This window comes from Sylvia atricapilla, chromosome Z (genome assembly GCF_009819655.1).
Source record: "Sylvia atricapilla isolate bSylAtr1 chromosome Z, bSylAtr1.pri, whole genome shotgun sequence".
Classification (NCBI taxonomy): domain Eukaryota; kingdom Metazoa; phylum Chordata; class Aves; order Passeriformes; family Sylviidae; genus Sylvia; species Sylvia atricapilla.
In genome coordinates, this window is record NC_089174.1 from 20,661,745 (window position 1) to 20,686,519 (window position 24,775).

The 24,775-nt window shown below is 44.7% G+C and overlaps 1 protein-coding gene across 2 annotated transcripts; it reads right to left on the reverse strand.

The window, feature by feature from the left end:
• Nucleotides 1–3,822: 3,822 nt before the first annotated feature.
• LOC136374015 (E3 ubiquitin-protein ligase BRE1A) lies at nt 3,823–22,005 on the reverse strand. Of its 2 annotated transcripts, XM_066339128.1 has the most exons (21): nt 21,914–21,929; nt 21,323–21,402; nt 18,338–18,525; nt 18,047–18,214; nt 17,781–17,928; nt 17,434–17,616; nt 16,143–16,261; nt 15,172–15,318; nt 14,915–14,992; nt 14,479–14,598; nt 13,072–13,251; nt 12,741–12,876; nt 11,966–12,087; nt 11,263–11,654; nt 10,584–10,701; nt 9,136–9,285; nt 8,329–8,541; nt 6,376–6,501; nt 5,375–5,515; nt 4,958–5,059; nt 3,823–4,736 (listed from the first exon to the last, which is right to left on the reverse strand). In XM_066339128.1, coding segments are annotated over exons 2-21 (3,009 nt in total). In that variant the 5' UTR covers nt 21,324–21,402; nt 21,914–21,929; the 3' UTR covers nt 3,823–4,559. The 2 variants fall into 2 exon arrangements, with proteins under 2 accessions (XP_066195225.1, XP_066195224.1); XM_066339127.1 differs by lacking the exon at nt 21,323–21,402 and having other exon boundaries at nt 21,914–22,005.
• Nucleotides 22,006–24,775: the final 2,770 nt, after the last annotated feature.

Here is a 24,775-nt window from a genome sequence, read left to right on the forward strand (position 1 = left end):
CACATCCTCCCTTTGGGCTGCACAGGCAGGTGATTTTTTTCTCTCTTAGCCAAGGGCATTGCAGCACTTCCAACCTTGGCATTTTACCTTTTCCAGAGCTGTTCACTTTAGTAAACACAGAAATGCAGGAAATGCTCCCAAAAGTTTGTATTTGTTGTTTTTTATATTTTCCTGTGGTTGATGCTTTACTTATTAAAACACACAATGCATCCATATGAGAAAAAGCTTAACACTAGTTGAAAGAAACACCCAGGATAAGAATGTGAAATTTATTTACTGGCTATGCGAGGTCTTCATGGGAAATTAATTTCAGAATCCCCAAATCACCAAGATGGAAAGATTTCATCGCAATCGTTATTACTCATTTAAAGCTGAGTATTCATACTCAAATATTCATACTCAAAGAAAGCCAGAGATCAGGTGATAAGAAAGTAGTCGAAGGAAAGCTATGAAAGCAATGTTTTCTAAGTATACATGTATGTTGTTTCATCTGTGTTTAGTTCTATTTCCTAGGTTTACAGTTTTGTAGGTATCTATTTGTATTGATGCAATTATAGTTATATGGCTCCTTAAAGAGGTATATTGGTATTTGCATAGGGAGATATGTCTATTTTTATATGTATATCAATCTATTTCTATATGTAATTATATTTATGTATGCATCCAGATGTATAGCTGTATGTTTCTGTTGATGCAGTTGTATGGATATTTAGCTTGGCACAGTGATATTTTATTTTTATAGGTAGGTTTGTTTTATATATCTTTTTATGTATACACATTATGTAATATGCAACATTAATCTATTTACATCTGTAGATTCTTACAGTTTTAAATCTATTTATATCTACGTGTATACATACATATTTAGATCTATTTAAACATGTATGAAGTGGTATTGTATAATTCTATTGATTGAGTTCTTGGTACAAAGAGGGAATTTGGAGAGGGAATGCCTATTTTTGTATTTCTCAATGTGCTGTACACTCGTAATAATATGTAATAAATTAAGTTGTTGTGTAGCAAGTTGTTGTAGATGTGGGCAATAAAGTAGTTTTTGTTAACTGGAGTTCATATTTGTATATTTTTACATAGCATTGTTGTAATTATCTAATAAATCCCTTTTATTAACCTTGAGATTTGTATAGATCTATGTGGTCAGCATGTGTAGCCATTTGTAATAAATTACATTTTTCAACTGAAATTGATTCTTGTGTATTTATTGATCAGCAGTGCACCTGTAGCAATCTGCAAAAAATGACATTTGTCAACTGAGATGGGTGTCTTGTGATTTGTACTACCCAAAGCAATGAACAGGCGTAAAGCTGATGATACTGGAGGATTTTGGCCACAAAAATCTCCAGCCATGCCCAGCACATGCCCCACTTGCACTCAGGCCGCGCAAGGAAAGCGCAGATTTGGGATGGCAGCAGAGCCACATTTGCTAAGAACTCACAGCGAAGGCCTGCTGAGAAAACTCTGGGATTCCAGTGAGCATAGAACTTCATCCATGAGCCACCCAGGGAGGAGAAATCCACCCCCCATCCCACGGGCAGCTCTTAAGGAAGCACTCCAAGTGTCCCTCTGAAGGTCGTCCTGGAGACCAGAAGCCAACGGGGATCCTGAGCCAGCTCTGCTGCCTTTGGCAGCCCTTTGGCAAATGAGGTGGAGCAAGGGGGAGGTAACGGTGACTGTAAACTGCTGCAGGCTGGGGATGAAGGAAGTGCCATGGACACAAGGGCTGTGATGCTCCACAACTGAGAAGGATGGTGAACTGGGAATCAACAAGTTCTCACAATCACTATAATGATGAAAGCCCTTTGTGTGAAGTTCCCTGAAGGAACTTCCCAGAGAAGTTGGTGGTAGGATCAGCAGTAGCAAAAAGCCAACAGGATCTGCTCATTTTCCTGGGGGTATTTCCAGGACACAGGGCCTGTGATGGCCCCTGCTCCCATAAAGCCCTTGCCCATTGATGCTGGAGGGCAAAAGCAATCCCATTCCAAAGACAGGCATTGCAGCTGAAGTCCACTGCTCTTGTGTGGACTTGTATGGATGATTGCCATACTAAAGCACAGCAGCTGGGCTGCAGGGCCCCTCACAGCTCTGTGTGTGTTGTAGGCCCACCTGACGTGCTCCTGCTGCAACACATGCAACAAGAACAAAGTAACTTCATCATAATTTTAGCACAGCAACTCCTGGACCTGATGGCACACTTCCTGATCAACCAGGCCCAGGCCTTGACCAGAGCCCAGGCCCAGCCTGGCAGGGTTTTCCCTTAAAATACCCTACAAACAAGCCTTTATTCATGTCAGTTGGGAAAGTTTCCTGAAGTGATGAATTTCTTGCAGATAACTGCACAAGGTTATACAGAGCTAGTGTAAGCGTCTTTGTTGTCTGTTTTTCACTAAATACTGATGGGGTTAATGACACAGTGCCCAGGATTGATCCTGTAAGTCAGCTCTGGCTCAGGTCTGCAGCTCAGCCCTCAGCACATCAGACACTGAATTCAGAGAACCTTTTGATAAAGGTTGTCACCCCTTTACTTCTTTTAGCCCAATACTTCTAGTCCTGATGAATTTGAATTATTTCCATACATTCTGGCAAACAGACCATCTAAAATTGTCACTGTTTCTCCAGTTTGAATTCTATCCAAGAGAAACTCAGTCACTTCCAAAATGAGCTTGAAAGAAGCTACTGTTTTAAAACAAAATCAAGACATTCTTCTTGATAAGGGAGAATAGAGATTTCAAGAACTCCTCTGTGAAACATGCAGGATGTATCCATTTCCTGCCATGAGCTGAGGGAAGCCAACCTGGGCAGCGTGCACACAAAGCTCAGTTTCAGTAGAAAGGTGATACAAGAGTGACACGGGAAGGACAGAGAGGCTTTGCAGCCCTGCTGGGGCTGTTCAGATTACTGTTCATAGCTGTAAAAGGAGCTCTTGCTGCTGCAGCAGAGCTGTTTGAACATACAGTTTGCTCATGAGCCAGGTCCTGGTTGTGGATGAAGCATTTGTACCCCAAAATCTACCAGCAGCATTACCACACCATTCTTTAGCCAACTTCCTCCCAGAACCTGTAATCCTGGGAGCAACTTCCAGTGAAAGGGGAGATGCTTCTACTCTCATTCCTTCTAATTTCTGCTCTTTCACCATAGCAGAAATTCTCAGCAGCCCAGATTCTCCTTGGAAAGGCAGGATGCTGTGTTCTTTCTCACTTTCCAGGATTCCTCATCATTTACAAGGCTTTATTCATGTATTCTGAATGTTTTCCCCAAGATAATAATGAATAATGTAAGAGCCTGTGATGAATTCCTTTCATTTTATACCTGTAATTTTCTGCAGGGAGGGGATACAGGAGGCCAACAGAGATTCCACGCTTCAGGGAAGGCACACCCGTGAGACAAATCTGACAGGTGCACCTTCCATGCAAATTAAGTTTACAGGGAAAACACTACACCCTAGAAGAAATGTTGCAAATCAACAACGTCCCATATTGATTTTAGCAGACTTCAAATGCAGCCTTCAAGCACAGGGCGCACTGAGACTGTAAGCCACACCACATCCCTGCCAAAATTCCCAGCAGCCATGACAAAATGACTGCAGAAACAATGCAGCAGCCTGGCCTTCCTGTTGTGTCAGGAATAAGCTACTGGGGATACAGTCAAAGGGCCAAAAGTTGTTCTAGTTGAGCGTATTTTGAAAGCAGAGGAAGGAAGGAAGTAAGTGTCTATTCCATTGAAGTTTCAAGCTTGTGAGAAATGTTTCCAAAAACTGGACAAAGGATGGGAACTCAGACAGTACCAGAGGCAAGAGAACCAGAAAAATAAACCAAACAACAACTTTAATAAGAATTTGTGCACAACAAGATTAATCTTTGTGGTAAAGTTGCAGCAAAGGAACTGCTAGAAGTCCTTTTCTGAGAGGAACAATGACAGCAATGCCTCAGTCTAGGGGAAGGGGAGCACATCAACCAGGGCTCATCAGTGGTAAGCTGTTGCCTAAGGGTCTCCAAGATCTCTCTGTTCTCTTCTGGATATTTAGATGTGTTTGTCTGGGGCTTTCGAGGACGTTTCCTAGTGCACCTTCAGAGGTTCTTGCCCTGACTCAGAAAGATATAGGTACTTAAGGAGTTGCTCCACTGTGTCTACAGATTCCATTACTTGGCATCTGTTTGGCCTGCTAACTGGTAAACACTTCGCTCCCAGAAACAGTGCCATTCCTTGATGGGATTCAATTAGCATCCAAAGCAGAGCCTGCAAGTAAAGCTCTCACTAATTGCTGCCACAGTTCAGCTTCCATCCCACCATGGCAGCAGTTCAGCTGCATGTTCCCACCTTGGCAGTGTGAAAGCAAGGGACAGGAAATTTCCTCTCAGGCACAAAGAGCACACAAAAACTGACGGCAAGACCAAAGGGACAGGGCCAAGAAAGGAAGCAAGAGCAGAGTGCGTTTCTTTCAGGACCCTGAAAGCACCTTCGAGAAGACACTGCAGCTCAGGCAGCAGAAGCTGACAGAGAGGGAAGGAGGCTGGCTCAGCACAAGCAGACACTCTGTGAGGGCCTCAGCCGATGTAGATCCTGTGGAAGTCGTTGGCCCCGAAGGCTGCGTTGCACTTGGGGCACTTGCGCTGCCGGGTGTCGTAGCGTGTCTTCACGCACTCAAAACAGAAGACGTGGAAGCACTTGGTGAGCACTGCATCCTTCTTGCGCATGTTGCAGCATGGGCACGTCAGGCGGGCCTGCAACACAAATAGACACACACACACAGGGCTGTGAGGGGCCCTGCAGCCCAGCTGCTCTGCTGAGAGATGTCTCAAGGTGAAGGTCCTTCTATTCCTCAGAAGGATAATGTGGTTTCTTTAGTGCCAGAGTACAGGTGAGAGATGCCAGATACTGAAAGTGTGCCTATACACCTTCTGACTAAAGTATAAAAGAGAAGCCGACAGACACAGATACTCACCTTATAATCCTTGATTTCCTCCATCAGGATCTCATCACAGTTGGGAACCATGTCAGGTTTCTTTGTGGTCTCCAGCTTCCTGCGCAACCTAGAAATATCTTCCTGCATAAAAAGAGGAGACCAAGTGAAAGAGCAGTACATTCTCTGTCACAGCGTCTTCAGGGACCAAAGAGAACATACACCTGGCTAAGTTATGCCACCCATAGTTTCATCCCCTATAATCCAAGAGACATCATGATGCCACATGTATTGTCAGTTATCAGTGGACAAAATCTGCAAGAGCCAAGACCTGATGAAGACAAAATCTAAGTGAAACTGGACACCAGGAGCAGTTTAGCTGAAACCCTCTGCAAGCTCAGTGTACAAGAAGGACACTAAAGCAGACAGATAGGGAAGGATTGTGCATAGGATATATACCTCAGCCCTTTTGAAGTTGAACATCTCTTTTTCTCTAGTTACTCTGTTTTCCACAATCTCCTCCTGAAAATCATGTAACTTCTTCTGAGCGAACTCTAGCTGGGCCTTCAGATCATCTGCAAGCTGTGCTGCATCCATGGCCTGAAAAAGAAAACCAGTATAGAAAGACCAAACAGAAGAACTAGAATCTTGTGATTTCTAGTCCCCTGTTATTACTCTATTATTAACAAATTCTAATCATTTAGCTTCAAGAAGAAGCTTTGGGCAGAGTCAAGCCTTAGCACACTGCAAAGCATGTCACGTAGAAAAACACTAATGATCATCCAATTCTCTTGAAGGATTTTCAGCCTTCTAGCTTCCACGTTTTCTCAATAAATTGTTTAGGGACAGTTCTACAGCTGAACTAGATAGAACTGCAAGATACCAATTTCTAACAATATTCTATCTTCACCAAATACCCTTAATACCATGAATTGTTGTATTAAGCACAGGTGACTCTACTGAATTCCCCCCAGCTCCTCTTTACAGTGGTATCCCTGCTTTCCTTTCTGCCTGTTTAATGTAATTTCTGCATTTCTACTAAAACTTAATAACAAAGGCAGCATCAGCCATAACACGTAGTCTTATTCTACTGGTAACACATCTACTTTATTGATCATAGGCATTTGTTAGAAGTGTTCACTCTTCCCAGCTCTATTTTCCTTTTGCTTAATCCCATCTTTCCTACAAAAGCTTTGACCACAGTTAACTTCATCTGGCTGCTGTCTCTTTTTTCACCAGAGGTTTCACATAAACAAGTACAATCTGCTTCTCCTTATCAAAGGGAAACATCAGTCTGTATTACTTCAATCATAATTCTCTCCATAATTTGCCTTCTAATACACTCATCCAAAAACAGGGAATACCAGGTTCTGTAGTGCCAGTGAGAGCCCACAGCCTTCTACACCTCCCACGAGGGAGCAGCTCCACTTCACAACCGAGGAAATGAAGGGACCCCTCACCTTCCGTTTGTTCATTTCCAGGGCCTGTGTTCGCAAACCCAACTCCTTCTCTCCTGTTCCAATACTGCTCTGCAGTAAGTGTTCCTTCTCCTCCAGCTTACGTACAACCTGTAGCTGGGCATCCACCTTGGAAAGGGAGACAGAAGGTACAGAAGAATGAATTGTGCATCTTCAGAGCTGCCACTCAAGCTGCAGGCTAAAACTACCCCATGCTTCCCCATCACCAAGGAGCACACCTTCAGCCTGCCTTTTTCTCCCTGAAGAGCCGTGCCTGTATCCGGAGAGCTGCACCCAGACCTCTCTGGCTGACACTTTAAAACTTAGTCAAATATTTGCAACAAAGATGTCTTAATTTTTGGACAGTGGCTTTAAGACTTGCTGCAAGGCAGTGAACAGTTCCACAGTGGTCCCAAGGATGACAGAATACAGAATTATAAAATGGCCTGCATTGGAAGGAACCTTGGAGACCATGTAGTCCCAGCCTCCCCCAGCATAACCTCCACTAGGGCACATTTATCAAAGCCCCATCCAAACCTGGCTTTGAATACTTCTAGGGATGGGGCATCCACAACTTCTTTGGGCAATCTCTGGTAGTGCCTCACCAACCTCTGAGTAAAGAGTTTCTTCCTAACATCTGATCTAAACCTGCCCTCTTTCAGTTTAAAACCACTGCCTCCTGTCCTGCCATTTTATGTCCACATAAAAAATTCCTCTCCCTTTTTCCAAGCCCCCTTCAGGTACTGGAAGGCTGCAATGAGGTCTCCTGAGTCTTGTCTTCTCCATGCTGAACAAGCCCAGCTCTCTCAGCCTGTTCTTGTAGCAGAGTTGCTCATCTTATTATCTTTACAGGCTCCTCTGGACTCCCTCCAACAGATCCACGTGTCTTTCCTGTGCTGAGGACGCCAGAGCTGGATGCAGTACTGCAGCTGGGGTCTCATGAGGGCAGAATCCCCTCCCTCAGCCTCTTGCCCACACTGCTTTGGATACAGCCCAGGATCCAGCATGTGCTGCTGGATCATGTCTGGCCTCCCATCCACCAGAATTCTCAAGTCCTTCTCTGTTCCAGTGTTCTCAGCGACTTCTTCTCCCAGCCTGTACCTATGTCTGAGGTAGTTCAGACTAGTTTCAAACTCCTGCTTGTTACCAATAGATACAGGAATAGGCAGAATATACAAGTAGAAGTAGCATTACAACAGGAAAAGGACTTCCCACTCACTCCTCACTCATCTGCTCTCCATAGCAGTGAACCCGTAGGACATTTTAATGCTCATACAGCAGTCTCAGTTTCTTAGAAAGACAAGCTCCTTTGAAGCCTGATGCATTCCTGGGCTGGTGAGAGAAACATTCTGTCCTGAACTGATTTTGATGAGGATAGTTAATTCTCTTCAGAGCAGCTCACATGCTGCTCTGTTTCACATTTTGGAGCAAAACACTGTCAGTAACACAGCACTGTTTTAGCTGTTGCTAAGCAGTATTTACACAGCACCAAGACCTTCTGTGTCTGATGCTGCCCACCAGCAGGTAGGCTGAGTGTGTCCAAGAAGCTGGGATGCCACACAGCCAGGAGAGCTGATCCAGCTGGCCCAAGGGGTGTTCCTGTACTCAGCAATAACAGCTGGTGGAAGGGAGGAAGTGGGAGGATGTTCAGAGTTGCAGCATTTATTAAATAACAATAAGGCACAATGAACCTCTGCTTTTCTGGTGATGACTGAACTCCTGCCTGCCACAGGAACTAATAAATTTTTTCTTTTGCTTGTATGGACATCTTCGTTTTAACTGTTAAACTACCTTTATTTCATCTCACCTGTTTTCTCTGTCCCTTCTGATTCTTTCCCCTTCCCCTCACTGGGGGGAGTAAGCAAAGGATTGTGTGCAGCTGCCTAGAACAGGTAACCACTAACACCTCCACCTTCCCCACCAGCTCTTCTGTCTTCTCTCCTTTTTCCATATTACCTGTGTTTTCAGTGTCAAAACTTGCTCTGCCAGCTCTTCCTTCTCCTCTTTCAGCAGCTTATGGATCTGGTTGGACTTGATACGTTCTGACATCAGCTTGAAGTTGGCATCATCTTTCTCCCGCAGCTGCTGCATCAGGCGGATGTTCTGCTCTTGCATGTCTTCAAAGGCTTGCCCTGTGACATCCATTTCTGACAGCAGGGCCTCTTCTTCCTGCAAGAGAATCACAGGCTCTGGCCAAACTGTGCCCTGGACCTCCTACAGTGACCCTGAACATTTTATTCAGAGACACCAAACCTAGTGAAGATGAAGGAAGATTCTTCGTGTCGGGGTACACTATCACCCCCAAAACCAGAAATACGTACTCCCTACAAGTCTGCACCACAGTAGAGATATTCTGAATTTGAAGGTGCAGAGAAAAGATGGTGACCTGTCCCTTCTCTAGCAGAATCAGCTTTGACACTGTCATTGCCAGAGCTGGGCAGAAGCTAACTTCCAATTCCCAGACACTGAACAGCAGTCAGACAGACCAGGCCAAAAATTCTACATGTGGACAGCTTGACAGCTTCCAACTAATAGGCTACCAAGCCCCTTAAACTCACTTTGGCCATTTCAGCATTGACAAGGCAAAGCAGTTCTGTTCTACAATAACAAGTATTCTAAAAAAGTACATGTCAATTATTGGCTTGCCTCTACCCTGCTGAGGTGGTCCTGCTCTCCAATCGAATTAAACCTTTATTTGGCAGAAGGTATGTGTAAGTTCCATGCAAACATTTTCACCAGAAGAACTGAGGAGAAACTTCTCACCTGCTTAGCCATGGCAAGTTTCTTCTGTAAATATTCAATCTGTTCCTCCACTGCTCGGATCTTGCGGAGGGCATCCTCATCAGCCATCTTTTTACTCTCCTTTTTTTCCTTGTCTTCCAATTCTTTCACCTTCTGCCTCAGTTCTTCAAGCTACAAGAACCAACCAGAAATTACACTAAACACAAGGTTGTGCCCTGAGCATTGTTAAGAGCCTGTTTCCCCCAAAATTCTCTGAAACACTCAGGACTTCCTTCAAAGCATAGCAAAAAAACCCCATGTCATGTTGACAAATACCAGCAGATATACCATTTGAGATGGGCTGTTAGCCCAAGATCTTGACTTCAACACCTTTGAAAATTTCACAGCAACTTTTATCAGACTAGTAACATCAATCTCTGGCAATTGTACATGTATGGATATGTGGATAGAGAGCATCTGCTCCTTTAAAGGCATCTGGTCATGGACCTTTTTCCATACAAGAAGGTAGTAACAGGAAAAGAAGGAGGTAAAATAAAACATACAGAGACACAAACTTGGCAGACAAATGGTAAGGGAGGCAGTGATGAGAATGAAACCTGGTTAGTCACACTAACTGATGACAGCACATGAGAGTGTGAAAATGTTTATTCCATCAAGGTCATCTGAATGTGGGAGGAGAACACCCAAAACAAAATATACAGAGACATGAACCTGACAAAACAAACACAGAGATAAAGAGAGGAAGCAAACCTCTCCAGTGACAACAACTGATAAACTTCCAAGAAACTACAGGAACCACTTCCAGGAAGATCAGCTTGGACTTTGTAACTGATGACACTGTGAAGCAGGAATGGCTCCTGAACTGGGAGGGCTGTGGGAATCAAGACCTGTTCAAATCCAGAAGCAATGTGCAGGGAGAAGGAGATCAAGGATGAACGAATCTGGGTTACAGAGAAGGGCATGAAAGAAGCCAGTCCCATGGAAAAGATGTGCAGTCAGAATACATTTGTCTGGCTCAACTTTGCACACAATCATCATGTCCTGTCCAAACCTATCTTCTTGTCTCTTTTTATTGCACATTTTCCTAAGTATTATTGTGTAATCTCACTCTTTACCCCATCCATGTGTGCTGCACAGAGTAAGTGCTACCTATAGGTGAGACCTGCTTGTGAAAAAGGCAAGAGGGGCTTGAACCACAGGGGTCCCAAACAGAGGGACATGCTGGTACTTACGGGATCTGCAAATAGGTCTGTGCTTATGAACCTAGAGATTGTTGTGTGTGTGTGTGCCTGCACTTGCAACTTGTACCTGCTAATCTCCAGACCATTCCAATCTCTTAAGTGACAAAGCTGAGAGGACAAGCAATCCTCAGTTCTGAGGAGAAAAACAACACAGTTCTGCTGCAGAGCATCTCAAAAGAACTTCAGGTAGCACATTAAAAAGAAAAAAGGAAAAGGAATTAGAAATACCTCAGCTTTTGCCTTCTTCTCAGCTGCCATCAACTGCACCTTGTCTCTCTGCTCTTTAGGGGCAGAGCGGTACATATCTAGCAACAGTTTCATCTCCTTTTGGCTCTCCTGGGCCTTCCTGGAGAAAGGAAGACAGACCAGGATGAGAACACAGCAGCAAAGTGACACTGTTACACAGCCAGCCTGAGAGGCTCGCAATATTCTCTCCATCTCCCACATGGCTATGGAGTTGTTGGTGGCTTATCTCATACTGTTAAGATAAAACAGCAGTTGAGTACAGGCAGGAAATGAAACATGTTCAACCACATGGGCTGAAAGGCAAGAAGTGGGGTGGAGAAAAAAAAAAATGTATACTAATAATATGCTACAACCTATCCACCTCTGCTTTGGGAAACATCCAGGAGTGGGAACACTTCTCTGTTAATAACCAGCTGCTGTGAACCTCTATGCTATTGTTATGACAGCAACAAATAAACATTACTTGGTACCATGAAGTATCCAGTTTGCTAATTCATGCTTTAGGCTATTGTAGGGAATACACTTCTACATTGACCACATCACAATCGCATACAGAGCATCAAGAAACTTCAGTGATGCTGATCCCATAAAAGCAAGAACACGTGAACACCCCAAGCTTGGGCATCACTTCCACAGGAAATGGAGAGACAACAGCCCTTACTTGAGCTCAGCCTTCAGCTGCTTGATCACTTCAGCCTCCTTCTTTCTGCCATCTTCATGCTTCCCTTTCTCCTTCTCTTTCAACTCTCTCTCCTTCTCTGATTCCTTCTGCTTCTGCTTTTCCCGCTCTTGTTCCTTTTCTTTCTCCTTCTCTTTTTCTCGTTCTCTCTCTTTCTCTTTTTCCCGTTCCCTCTCCCTTTCTCGTCTCTCCCGCTCCCGTTCCTCTTCATCTCGCCTGGCCTTCATTTCATGAACATCTTCAAATGCAGCCTTGGGAACAGACACTTGGGCAGAAGGATCATCAGGCTCCTGCTTGATCCCTGCAGGTTCCTCCTTTGTGTCTTCAGTGCTGGCCTGGGATTGGAGGAGAGCACTGCCACTGCGAGAGCGGATCTGGCATGGAACAGCAAGAGAGATGACTAAGAAAACAAACATTTAAGTTCTTAGCCAGGAATCTTCCTTACCCCTTCTCCCTTGTTTCCCCAGATTCGTGCTTCCGTGCCCCCTTTTCATGGAGCACTACACAGCTACAAAGGAAGAGCATCTATTTGGTCAAAGGAAGCAGCAGAGTGCAGAGCTTAAAAGAAACTTTCACTACATCCTGCACAGCATATCAGAAAGGTTGATGTTGCTAGCAAAGGTGGCAGCATTCCCCCTTCTCCTAAGCACTTTCCCCTCTTTTCTAACATTTCCTGCTGTGTTACCTTGCTCAGGTCAGACTGGGCCTCTCTCAGTTTGCGCTTGTATCTCAATACCTCTCCCTTCAGCTGGTGGTTGTGATTCTGGAGGCTGCTGATGAGGTGACGCATCTCCCGATTAATTGGGCCTGCAAAAACAGAAACACCTCTGTAACAAACCACACTTCTGTCAACCTTCTTGAGGACTTTCATGGAGATGGAGAACAAGGTACCTGACAATGACAAAGAACAAAATAAAACTATTGCCATTCTGCCACACAAAACACTTGCAGAAAAAAAGTCATGCCAGTTTTATGTCCAATCCTAAGTCCTTGCAAATTGAAAGTCCTAAGGTCCCACTTAACATTATTTTTATACCCATGATCCTAAGGGAAACGTTTTATATTACAAAAGAAATCTGAATTAAATGCTACTTCAGAAGTAATTTATTTCCTCTGGCAAAATTTAAGAATTACTGCTTTGCTATCTAGATTGTCCTTATAGATTTGGAAATGAATCCTCCCCACGCAAGCCATTTTAACAATGCAAAATATCCTGTCATAAACCAAATTGTTAGCAAAATGTATCTATTATGCAGCATCAAGAAGGAAGTCAGATAACATGGAACTGGCCTCCCGATGAAGCAGCTGAAGAGCTTTGTTTTTTGAGATGAAGAGACCTGCAAGAACAAGTATTTAACACTAACAAGGAATCGAGCCAGTTGTTCTAGTGCGCAGAAGCCCCAATGGGCATTGGTGGGTAGGCGGTATTTCTTTTTAGGTACAGCAGAGCAACATCATACCTGCTTGCTCATTGGCAGCAAGTGTCTGTTCAAACTCTATCCTCAACATCTCATATTCTTTGCGGACTTGTGCCAGGGTGTCCTCTAGCTGAATCACCTCCGTGCGTAGCTTCTTGTGAAGGCCGACCTCATCCCTCTGAGGAAGAAAAAGGAAACAGAACTTGGTGCTCTGAACCTGGAGTATCTCTCACCTCATCAATATAAGCTACTACAACAGCCTGAATTATTGCCAGAAACGTAAATTTCCTGAGCATTTGCAGAGGCACACAGACCCAGAAGTGATGGTCAGTGGCACAACAGAGTTCCCAGGCTGATGGAGCAGAGGTGTTACCTCGATCAGTTCCACCTGGCGCTGGTGTGTGGAACGAGTGCCATGGAGCAGTGTGCGGGCCTCGTCAAGGTGTGCCTTCAGCTGGAGACTCTCGTTGTACAAAACAGAAAACTGGGACTGCATGCAGCGATATTCTGGGGTCTCCTTCACAGCCTCTTCCACTGCTCGTCGCAGCTCAACCTGGTTAAGACATGGGAAAATACCACAAAAGGAATATTAACCCCTTGCCTTTGGTTTCTGTCTCTCAAAACAGAAGAACAGTGAATCAAGCTGCCACAAGCCAAGACAAAAGTAGGACTTCACTAACATTGCTATGAAGTAGGCCCAAGTGGTATGCTTCAGTACCAATTTAAAATGTCTCTGTGGTCTCTGCATGCACTAGGCTGCTTCTCTTGTACAACCACATCATGGAAGTTTTTGACTCTTGGGTCCTGAAATAGTTTATCTCAAAGATATGAACTTAAAAAACTAAGAAATTTCAAGCATCTAGATCAATAAAGATGGACACATAAAAAAGTATGAGAGAACAGAGAAAATGCACATACAGGTAGGCATTATATTAGTCTTCTACCAGTAAGATATGACTGACAGAAACAGAAATGAAAAAAAATCCCAGAGATACAGAACTGAATTCCTAGGAAAAAAAAATAGCCAATGATTGTGACCAGCAGCAGTGAAACATGCATATATACATGCATTCAGCTTAAAAGTAATTAGGAAAAAAAAAGTTGTAAGCTAAAGACCATTTCTCTCTAAACAAACTTGTGGATAAACAGAATTCAGAGCTGCCTCAAGACAATTCCCAACATCAGATCTCTTGAAATTTAGGTTATCAAGACAGACATTTCTTGTAACTGGCACTGACCACTAAGATGACATTTGGGTTATTCTCCCCACCATATACTTATCTACCACAGAGTCACAGCTTCTTGTGTTACCACCTTTAAAACATCACGCACTCATAGGCTGTTTCCTATCTAGCCACCCCGCATACTGGGAGAGACATAAATTCATTGACTCTTTCAAGAGTCTCTCTCCCTGCACAAGCTCCCTGATTGTTTCCGTTCTCTGGTTCCACTTGCACAGGGAGCGGGGACGGTGGAAGAGGGAACACTACTTGGAAAGATGCAGAAACACTTAGCCAGACATGGTTAAAATGGACTCAAAAATTGCAGGGCAGGAAACCATTACAATTTTCAACGGTGACCACATGGTGTCACCAATGCACTGAACTGCAAGTGGAGGCACCAACTTGATGAATTGTACCTGGAGCAAAGTGTAACACAGCTAAAGAGGAGGCTCAGAACAGACACTGCAAATGAGGTTTTTGGAGACGTAGCATGGCAAAGCTGAGGGCAGTCCATCCCACAGAACACCTTCATCCCTACGTAGCTGCAGATGTCTTACCTTGAGCTTTTCATTCTGCGTTGTTATTTCCTCAAGATCCTGACGTAGTTCCTCCAATTCATTAAGGCGATTCCCAGCAAGCTCTTTATTCTCTTCCAGCTCTGCATTCATCTCTTCAAACTGTTGGGATAAACTGCTTGTAAATCCTACTGTTAATGTGTCTCTGAGAGTGCTAATGAAGTATCTGTTCATGCAGTAACAGCAATTACAGACTTAGCAGTCAGGTAATGTGACCGAGTGAGACAGAGTCTAATGCCACCAGGTGTTTCTTAGGTAGCGAACTTGTGCATAGACAAAATGGCTTGCCCAGAGTCACCAAGCTTTGTGGCACAGGATCTAAAATTATCTAAAATGAGAACCTAAATTCTGTTCAAACTATGGCCTTTGTTCTCCTTGACTTTATTCTTCCCCTTGCCCACACCCAAGCTGACCTTACCTTGCGGGCATTAATGGTGATTGTTCCTCCATAGAGGCTGCTCCCAGCTCCATACACCTTGTAGCCTTTGGAATTTACCTGCAAAAAAATGCAAGAGATTTCCTCCAGACTCACTGAAATACTGACAAGAGTGATGGAGCAGATCCAAGACCAAAGAAGGTACACTGGAGGTTCTCAGTTCTCCCAGAAAAGTCCCAGAGAGGATGTCACCACCACCCACCACTCCCACGTTTCCTGGCCAGCATGGCAGCACTTACTCGCTCCAGGACATCAGCCAGGTGGCGGTTGAGCCTCTGCTCCCTCTTGCGGATCTTGTCAATGTCCCACTGAAGGTCATCAATCATGGTCTCCAGGACAGACACCCGGGATTCTGCTGTCTCCACCCTCTCTTGCAGCTTGGAGAACTGCAATCAAAGGAATGCTTCAGCCAACATGTTGCATAGAATCAACTTCTCCTGAGGCTGCTCAGGAGTCATTTTCTCTTACTCATCATGTGCTTTTCATCTTTTGCTATGGTGACAGACTACTTCATGAATTGTCCTGAATTTCACACTGGCCAAATCCCAAGACAGCAACAAAAATAAGACAAAACTGAAAATGGAAAAAGAGCAGGAAGCTGCTAATATCTGGCAGAATAAAGAGACAGCCACCTTAGTTTATTCAAAGGCTTTTTTGATTTTAATCTTTTCAATCCCAATGGCCATCTACCCTACAGAGCACCTAAGTGTTCAGAGGTCTAACACTGAGCAAGATCAGCATTAACACAATTTTTAAATGAACTGAAGTCTCTCAAAGGCTGCTAGTAATGTGAATCCCTCAATAAGTGGGATCGTCTTGTAACTGGTATCATTCCACTGTCAAACGACACAGAGAAACCAAGGAATTCAGAACTGACAGGTATGTCATCTCAACTGTTCGAGGTATCTACACAGCCACCTCAGCATCATCTGCCCCCATTCTTCTGCTCTTCCCTTTTCTTTAGAAGTTAAATCCATACAAATCACTGACTTACTTGTATCCTTTCCGTTAGTCACGTAACAAGCAAATCAATCTGATTTATACAGAAAATCTAGGTACAGCTCTCCTAACAACAACCCTTTTTGTAACTTTTCAAACCATGTTGCTCCTGTGCCTCTCCAAGGAAATAAGCTGCTTTCCAATCTATGGTAACCATAAATTATGCTAAGCAGGATCCCAAAGCAGATTTCTTTCTCTCTCCTTTTAATACCTCCTGAGACATGACTCTGTGCTTCTCCTGAAGAACATCAGCCAGTTCCTGCAGCCGTCCATTCTCATGTGACAAGTAGGAATTCAGCTCCACTACTGCTTCTTCCATCAGTGAAACATCTGAAAGGTGCACAAAGTAAAGGAAAGTCATGGAAATCAATGAACACTGATGTGAATTCCTGAATAGCAAAGAGAGAAACAAGAAAACAGAAAAGGAGATTTCAGAGTCTAACTTCAGTTTACTCTACCTCTCCCACAGGTGCTTTCTGAGGGCCTGATCTCCATTCACAGAGAGCTTTGACTTGCACTCCTTAAGCAAAAGGCTCTGCATTTTAACAGTGCTGCACATTTCTGACCTGGGGGCCATCCCCTCACACCAGAAATCTTCAGCTGTGTCTGTACCAGCAACCCACAGCATGCCCCTGGAACACAGGGACATCTTATCTGCTGCCCAAATTCATGCATGAACCCGCTACAACAGGTGGCCCAGGAGAACACACCAGGCCAACACACCGTGACACCATGTGACAACCATAGCACCTGGATGACAGGGAAAACCAGAGCACCTGAGGACAGGCTCACATATCACCAATGTCAAAGCTACTACAGTTTATGACTGCCAGACAAGGACAGCAACACTTCCCTACACCAATGTCAGACTTGGCCAGAGCACACAGAAGGCACACCAAGTATGATCTTCCACCAAAGCTTTCGTTCAAAAGATTAATCAAGAGATTAATCAAACTAATCAAGTTTTTTCAACAGTCATCTGAGTGTAAAGTGAACCTGCTACATTAATTTTTAGAGGCTGCTCATTTGGCTTTCTCTGCAGAACTCTGCTATGTTCAAAGCTGACAGCTACACTAAGCACACCATGTCATTAGATGGGCACCATTTTGCTCAGGACTCAGTGGAAAATGAGCAGTTTGCAATGCTGATTCCCCTTCTTTACTTGTAAGGGCAAAGCCTTTTATGTAGTTGCTGAGGACACCTAGCTGAGAAGGTTCAACTGTGGTCTCTGACTTTTCAGGCACATGAACACAGTACTGGCAGAAACAAGCTGCTTCTTAGCCCAAGATGCTGGGCAGAGCCCTCAGCATTCAAATACAATACACTCTTGGCACCTGGTCCTTTAGTAAAGGTTTTGATAACAAGTGTTTGAAAAATCAAACAAATTTATTTTGGAAAATAAATGCACATGAGAAGAACTAGACCTCACTGTCTACAATTCAGGACCAGGTCTAAGGTGGGGGCAGATAAGCATTCTTGAACACCTGCCACCTTGGTCATACCTCCACTATTCAGCTTGTGAGACAGCACATCCACCTTCTCCTGCAGCTTGTCATACATTGTCACAATCTGGGCAACAGCACGGCGGGAGGACTCCACACGCTCCTGCAGCTGTGATTCTATCTCCTCACTGGTACTGCTGGCTAGAGTGGCCAGGAAGGAGAATGCCGGCTCCAGTCCTTCCACTGGGAACATAAAGAGGAGAAAAAAAGTAAATGTGTTCTAGAAAGTAGCGTATTACTGATCTTTACAATTACAAAAAAAATCTCTGTCAGCCTTTAGAAATGGACATCAACATTGTCCACAGCTGAAATCTGTCTTTCACACTGTGTCCAAACAGGCGCCTCACCTCGTTCCCTCTCATCTTTGCGCTCCTGATTACTGTCAGAGTCTGGTTCAGGTTCTGGCACCACCAGTGCTTTTCTTTCAGACAAAAGGTCTCCAAGATCTTGGTCCAGGTCGAAGCGTTTAAGGATGATGCGGATATTTTCATCAAACTGAAGGATGGGACAGGCAAGGCAGACAGGATAAAGAATGGATGTGAACCAAAGGAGTGCAGTAACACAGGAGAGACAAGAAAACAGTGTATAAGAAGTAGCAAAAGCTGTTACCAACCTGATTCCAGTATCGGTTGATGATCAGCAGAGAGGCATCGTCAGTGGCCTGTCGACGCTCCAGCTTCTCAATGTGCTCCCGCAGCTCATCTTCGATGGCCTGGCGCTGGTCGAGCATCTCCGCAAGCTTACGGTTCTTGGTCTGCAGGGTCCGGATGTCCAGCTCCTCCTGGGCACAGGCACATGGGACACAGGCCAGGTTACAGAAAGGCTCATACTGACCCCGGAGACATTTTTGTCTCCAGATGATGGAAAACAAAACGTAGAGTGGGCGTATGCAAGGAAGACATACCGCTGAAGAAACACCACCAAGTTTAATGGTCTCCACAGTGGTGCCCGAATCTTCAACCCCTGCCTTCTTCTCCGGAGGTGCAGAAACACCAGGCTCTCCAGCCATTCGTTTATTGCCAATTCCAGACATGATGGCCAAAGTGCACAGATTCCCACCTTCTCCAAGATCTTTCTGAACATTAAAGAACACTGTTAAAAAATGCCAAATACACATCTACGTGGTCAATTTGATTTGCAGTTTTTAATATGCTGACCCATCATGGTCACAAGAAGGCCAAAACAGAGCAGAGCATGGAACTCAAAAGATTTTGAAAAGTATTCGTTGGGAGGAATGGATAAAAAGTGGAAGACTGGCAAGAAGGACTGTAAATAACTCAAATGACCTTGCAGTTGAGAATAATCCTTGATAAGCCAGTGATCCTCTGGCATGGGCTGAGTTTAAGGGTGTCCACATCTCTAATACCACACCTCTGGCCAGGCGCTGCTTTGGGGATCCCAAAAGCAGCAAGGTAATAGAAACAAATCTACTCCTTGTGTTCTGGCTGGGAGTTTGTTCCAGCCCATACTGATTCACACATTCTGGTCCAACATTAACCCATAAAAGACACCAGCAGGATCTGCACTGCAAGCAGAAAGTTGATGGGGAAAATATCCACTGCTCTGTAATGTTGAAATGGAAGCACTGTACGTTATCACATTCTTTGCAAAAAAAACTTCATGCAGGTTCAGTTGCTGCTTTTCTGCATTAACAAAAATGAGCCAGGTTAGACTTTAGCAAACAACTGAGACAGTGTGCATGTGGCACCAGTTCACTGCACAACAACCAAACCGCTCCTATTGAATCTACACATAAAGCCAGCCAAAGGTGGGGGCAGCAACATCCTGGAAATAAATGAACCCTGTACTTAGACAGCTCAAAAATCCTATGGAACTGAAAAGCAAATTAGAACCAAGGCTTGTAAACACCCATTCCAAGAGTTTTCCTCTCCACCAGGAGAGATGCCGACATGTTTAAAGAGAACCCATTCCTAACTCAATGCAGTCAGAAAAGCTCTGGACTAACAGAGAATCACAGAACAGATAAGGCTGCAAGGGAGGACTGGAGGTCACCTGCCCCGTGAATGAAACAGGCTCAGCCAAAGCAGGTTGCCAAGGGCCCTGTCCAGCTAGCCTGAGCATCTCCAGCCACAGAAACTCAGCCATGGCTCTGGGCAACCTCTCCAGTACTTAATCACCCTCAACACTAAAACAGGTTTTTCTCATGTCTGAACAGTATTTCCTGTAGTTCCCTAAAATATCAATGAGCAAAGATACAAAAAGCTTCTTAAAGACTTTGCAAAATTAATGGAACAGCTGGAGATGAAAAATGGAATCAATTAGATCTTCACTAGACATGAGCTGTGCTCTTCTGACACAGTCGCTGATGCTGTGCCAGCCTCTAGACTGAAACCAAAAGTGAATGAAGTGCAGACCATATCAGTAAATCCTGACTTGTTCCATTTAAGCCTATAATGGCATTTACAAACTAGGGGTTATGAACTTAACCTTCTAGTTCTTATCTGCTTTAATTGAGCAGTTCTCCTGAAAGCCACAATGCTATTGCATTTTGAAGATGGAGCTGGTACACTGCTTTGCCAAACCTCAGCATCTCACAAGCATATCAGCTTGGCATTGCCCTTCATCATGTGCAAAATAGTATAAAGATTATTTTAAGTGAGTTATGGAAACAGCACACATGGGGATCCTGTGAGATATCTTTTAACTCAAGCATTAAATTACAAAGTAAGAAACAAAGACGACTGCCATGGAACCACTTTCCTTCACTTAGCAGCAGCACTGACTTTAACTGGAATTCTAAGAGCATTGGAAGGGAACAGCTGTCACTAAAAACATCTCATCTGTCCTGTCAGTCCAGCAAGCCACCACTGTCCATTACCTTGTACACTTTTTGTCCACAGACAAAATTCCCCTTCCACTGCCTCCTTGGCACCACTCGCCTCAGCTCCAGCTCCCCTCCCACCCACCTCCTCACACACTGTACACCAGACCTCAACCCATTTATTTTTTCTGGCCACATAGTCTCTCTTCCACAGAATCACATAATCATTTAGAATGGGAAACACCTCTGAAATGGAGTCCAACCTGTGAACAAACACCACCTTGTCAGCCACACCACGGCACTGAGTGCCATTCCAGCCAGGGACAGGGACTCCATCACCTCCCCGGGCAGCCCCTTCCAGTGCCTGAAAATCCTTTCTGCTGCTCACACACAGAAGAGGTAAAGAACTCTAAGCATGAATGTAAATTTCTCTGAATGTCAGATTTATTTCCTTTTTGAACAGAACAGTTAATCTGCTCTGCTAACGAACAAAGTGAGTTTTACTTACTCATTCTGTATTTGCTTTTAAAAAATGGATTTCTGATGACAAGTCCTATAGATTGAAACTCAAATTAGATTTTCTCTTCTCACTTACTACCATTTCACAATTAATCCGAAATCTTTATTTCATCTGCCACCACCAGATGTTCCTGGGACAGTACAGGAACTACACAAATACAAACCTGTATTTATGTACAAACATATAACAACAGAAATAAAAGCATTGGGCAGATTTAAAAACTGCTATTTGAGTTTATACTCCCCAGCAGGAACTCCAATCATACAATGTTCCATCCATAAGCCTAATGGGGATTTTTCCACAGATTCAGGTCAGGCTCATCAGGAATATCTCAAGCATGGAAGGAGTAAGGGGGAAAATGCCAACACCTCGCTCTGGCTGGCCCAAGCATGGCATGGCTGGGGTGCTGTGTCCATTTCTGGACTCCTTGGTACAAAGACAAGGATCTGCTGGAGGGGGCCCAGTGGCAGCCACAAAAATTATGAGGGCTCTGGAGCATCCCTCTTATAAGGAGAGACTGTGATATCTGGGCCTGGTTAGTCTGGAGAGGACTAATGACAGTGGATCTCATTAATACACACAAATACTCCCAAGGTGAGTGCCAGGAGGGTGGTCCAGACTCTTTTCAGCGCTACCCAGCAATGTGATGAGAAACGGCGGCCATACACTAAAAGACGAGACGTTCCACCTCAACATGAGGGAGAACTTTCCACTGAGGATAGCAGAGCACTACAACAGCTGCCCAAGGACGTCGCAGCCTCCCCCTCTCGAAACATCCCACATCCACCTGGACGTGTTCCTCTACCACTTGCTTCAGGTGACTCTGCCTTGGCAGGGGGGTTGCACTGGCCGATCTCAACCCGAAAGATTCTGTGATTCAGCTTCCCACACACAACCAGCCGCTCCCACATCTCCTCCGCTCTCCCACATCCCGTGGGGATCCTGCCCCTGGCGCCGGCATCTTCCCACAGCGCCAGGCGGACACGCCGCGGGCCCGTCCCTCTGTCCGCGGATGTGCGTTGCCTCCAGCCCCCAGCGACCCTCCCTTATTCCGCACGGTAACCTCCCGGCTCTCCCCGGCCCCGGCCCTCCTCACAGACCCAGGGCCGCCGCCGCGCCCCGTCCCGCCGGCAATGGTCACCGCCGCCCACCCCGTCCGGCTGCCACTTCGCCCTCACCCGTCATGGAGGAGCCGCTTTGCCCTCGCCCGACATGGCGGCGCTGCCGCAGCACCAGACGCCGGCGCCCTCACCCGCACCAAAGATGGCGGCGTGGGCGGAGCCACCCCCGCCCCCGCGCGGCCTCAGCGGAGTGGCTGCTTCGCTGCCCGTCGCTGGAGCCGTGTCCCAGCCGGACGGCGCGGGAAAGGTGTAGGAGGTGCTGAATGCAGGTGAAACATTCCGTGCCAGCCATGATGGGGCAGCAGGGCCGGGGCAGTGATTGTTTCCCTGCACTGAGCACTGGAGAGGCCACGCTTTGAGTGCTGTGTCCAGTTCTGGGCCTCTCAATTCAGGAAGGACACTGAGGGGGTGGAGCGTGCCCAGGCGAGAGAATGGAGCTGGAGAAATGACTGGAGCACAAGTCCAAAGACAAGACACTGAGGGAGCTGGTGGGGTGGGGGGGGAGGGCGGAGGTGGGGCTCAGCCTGGAGAAAAGGAGGCTCAGGGGGACCTTCTCGTTCTTCAGATCTCCCTGACAGGAGGGTGCTGCCAGGTGGGGGTCAGGGTCTGCTCCCAGGGAGCAAGAGACAGGACAAGGGGAACAACCTCAAGTTACACCCAGAGAGGTTTAGGTTGGACATGAAATTCTCAACAGAAAGGGGGATAAGACATTATAAGGGGCTGCCCAGGGAAGTTGTGGAGTCACTGTCCCTGGAGCTGTTTTAAGAAAAGACTGGACGTGGCACTCAATGCCACAGTGTGGTTGAGAAGGTGGTGTTGGGTCATAGGTTGGATTTCATAATCTCAAGGGTCATTCCCAACCTAAATAATTCTGTGATTCTGTGGAAACTTCTAAGTGTGAAATACATAAATGTGTATGCACCACACAGGTTAGCTCTAGCTAAGACTGAGTTAACAGAGAATGCAAGTCTGAGATAAATTGTAGTGGTTTAGGTTTATTATCTTCATCTTTGCAGAAAAAAATGAAAACACCAACAGCATCAGGTTGACAAGGTTCCTGGTTTATTTGCATTGCCCAGAGAAGTTGAAGAAGTCCCGTCCCTGGAATTGTCCAAGGCTCATGCTGGATGGAGCTTTGAGCAATCTGGTCTACTGGGAGGTGTCCCTGCCAATAGCAGGAATTTGCAACACGGTGAGCTTTAAGTTCACTTGCAAGACAAACCATTCTGTGATTTGATATGCAAAGTTCGAAGTAGGTTTGCACTTCCTAAACAGCACAAGCTTTTTGTGCAAGTGCAAAGTTTACTTTCACCTAACTCCACTGTAGCTGTAACCATTGAGAATGCAAAAAAAAGTACAGTCCCTGTGCTGCAAATCACAACATAACTGGCTGCTATGCCCAAGAGCCATAGACTAGCTGAATAATACACTACAAAATTCAGGCTGAATAAACATCAGTTCCTAAAGGGAAAATACAGTTTTCTCTGTGATTTTTTCCCCTGCAGCTGCCAGAATGAGCTTGGTGAGCCAGTGAGCTGTTGCAGCTTTGTAAGCAAGTGAAATCTGTATTTACACAATACTGTGTAAAATAATAAATAAAATAAATCTTATGTAACAGGACTGAAAGCTGAATATCTTGGGGATTTCTTAAAAGCTTATATTCAGACCTCCACTACTTAAAAAACAAAAGCCACAACAAATGATAAAATGTTTGTTAACGTGTTTTCTATCTACAGCATTTCCTTATAGCTGGGGAGCACTGGGAGTTAGAAGTGGTTGGTAAGTGCAGCCAGTTGTTCACCAAAATGTTTGAAACCAAAAAGTACTTTTATGTTTCATCAAATGGGCTCCAAATGAGGGCTTCCAGTCAGCACACCCTTCAGCTCTTGTTGGAAAAGATGAAAGTTTACAGGAAAGTTTTACAGATATGACTGCTTAACAGAATGCTCTCTGAATATGGAACCTTAAAGTGGAATAGAAATAAAAGCAAGTTTTCATATAGAGTAATAAAAGATGTCTAAATTAAGGATTGCTGAGCCAGTTGTTACTGGAAAAAGCAGCTAAGAAAGCAAGTTGGAAGGAAGTTTTATGGCTAGAGCAAAGGATATGTTGACCACAAAGAAAATGTTTTTGGCAAGCAGAAAGAAGTCTCAAGAAAAACAAAATATACTAGAGGCAAACAAAAAACATGTTTTTACATGTTTTCTAAGCAGAAAAAAGGTCTAAGAATTTTCCACTGTAGGAAAACTGAAAAACAACTTTAAGCTTAAAGTGTAACATAATATGGTAATGATAGTAGTTACGACAGGATAGAGGTAATGGTAAAGGTTTTGTGTATAATGCTGATTGGGTTTTATGTATTAAGATGCTCAGCAAAGAAAACTATATAAGGCACTGTAACCAAAACTAAAGGGGCTTCAGGTTTTGCCTATAAGCTGATGCTGACACCTATAGGCATGGCTCTGTCACCCATGACCCAGAAATGCTGTAACATCTTCTATACCATAAACAGAATTTTGAACAGCCGCCTGTTATCCCACATCTCTCATTTAGGCTCTTACACTCTTGTGGTTTTTTTGCCTGCCCTTTACATTTGTTTTTTCTCTCCTCTACATGTTTTTCTTTCAGGTGGAGAACCCATAAAGAATGTGTTTATGTTCTCTCTGCAAAGTGTAACTGAAATAGGGACAGCCACAACCTTTTTTTTAATTTTATGCCAGTGGCTTTTATCTCTGTACACCTTGGCATTTCCTCCATTTCCTGCAAAGCACTTCTACCCATGTATATTCAGTTCCATATCTGTCTTAATCACCATACTTTAGATATACATTCAATCCAACTTTGAAGCTGCTCTTTTATGGAGCATATACCACAGACAACAGTGTTTGGGGATGCTCTAAAATGGGACTTAAAAGGTAA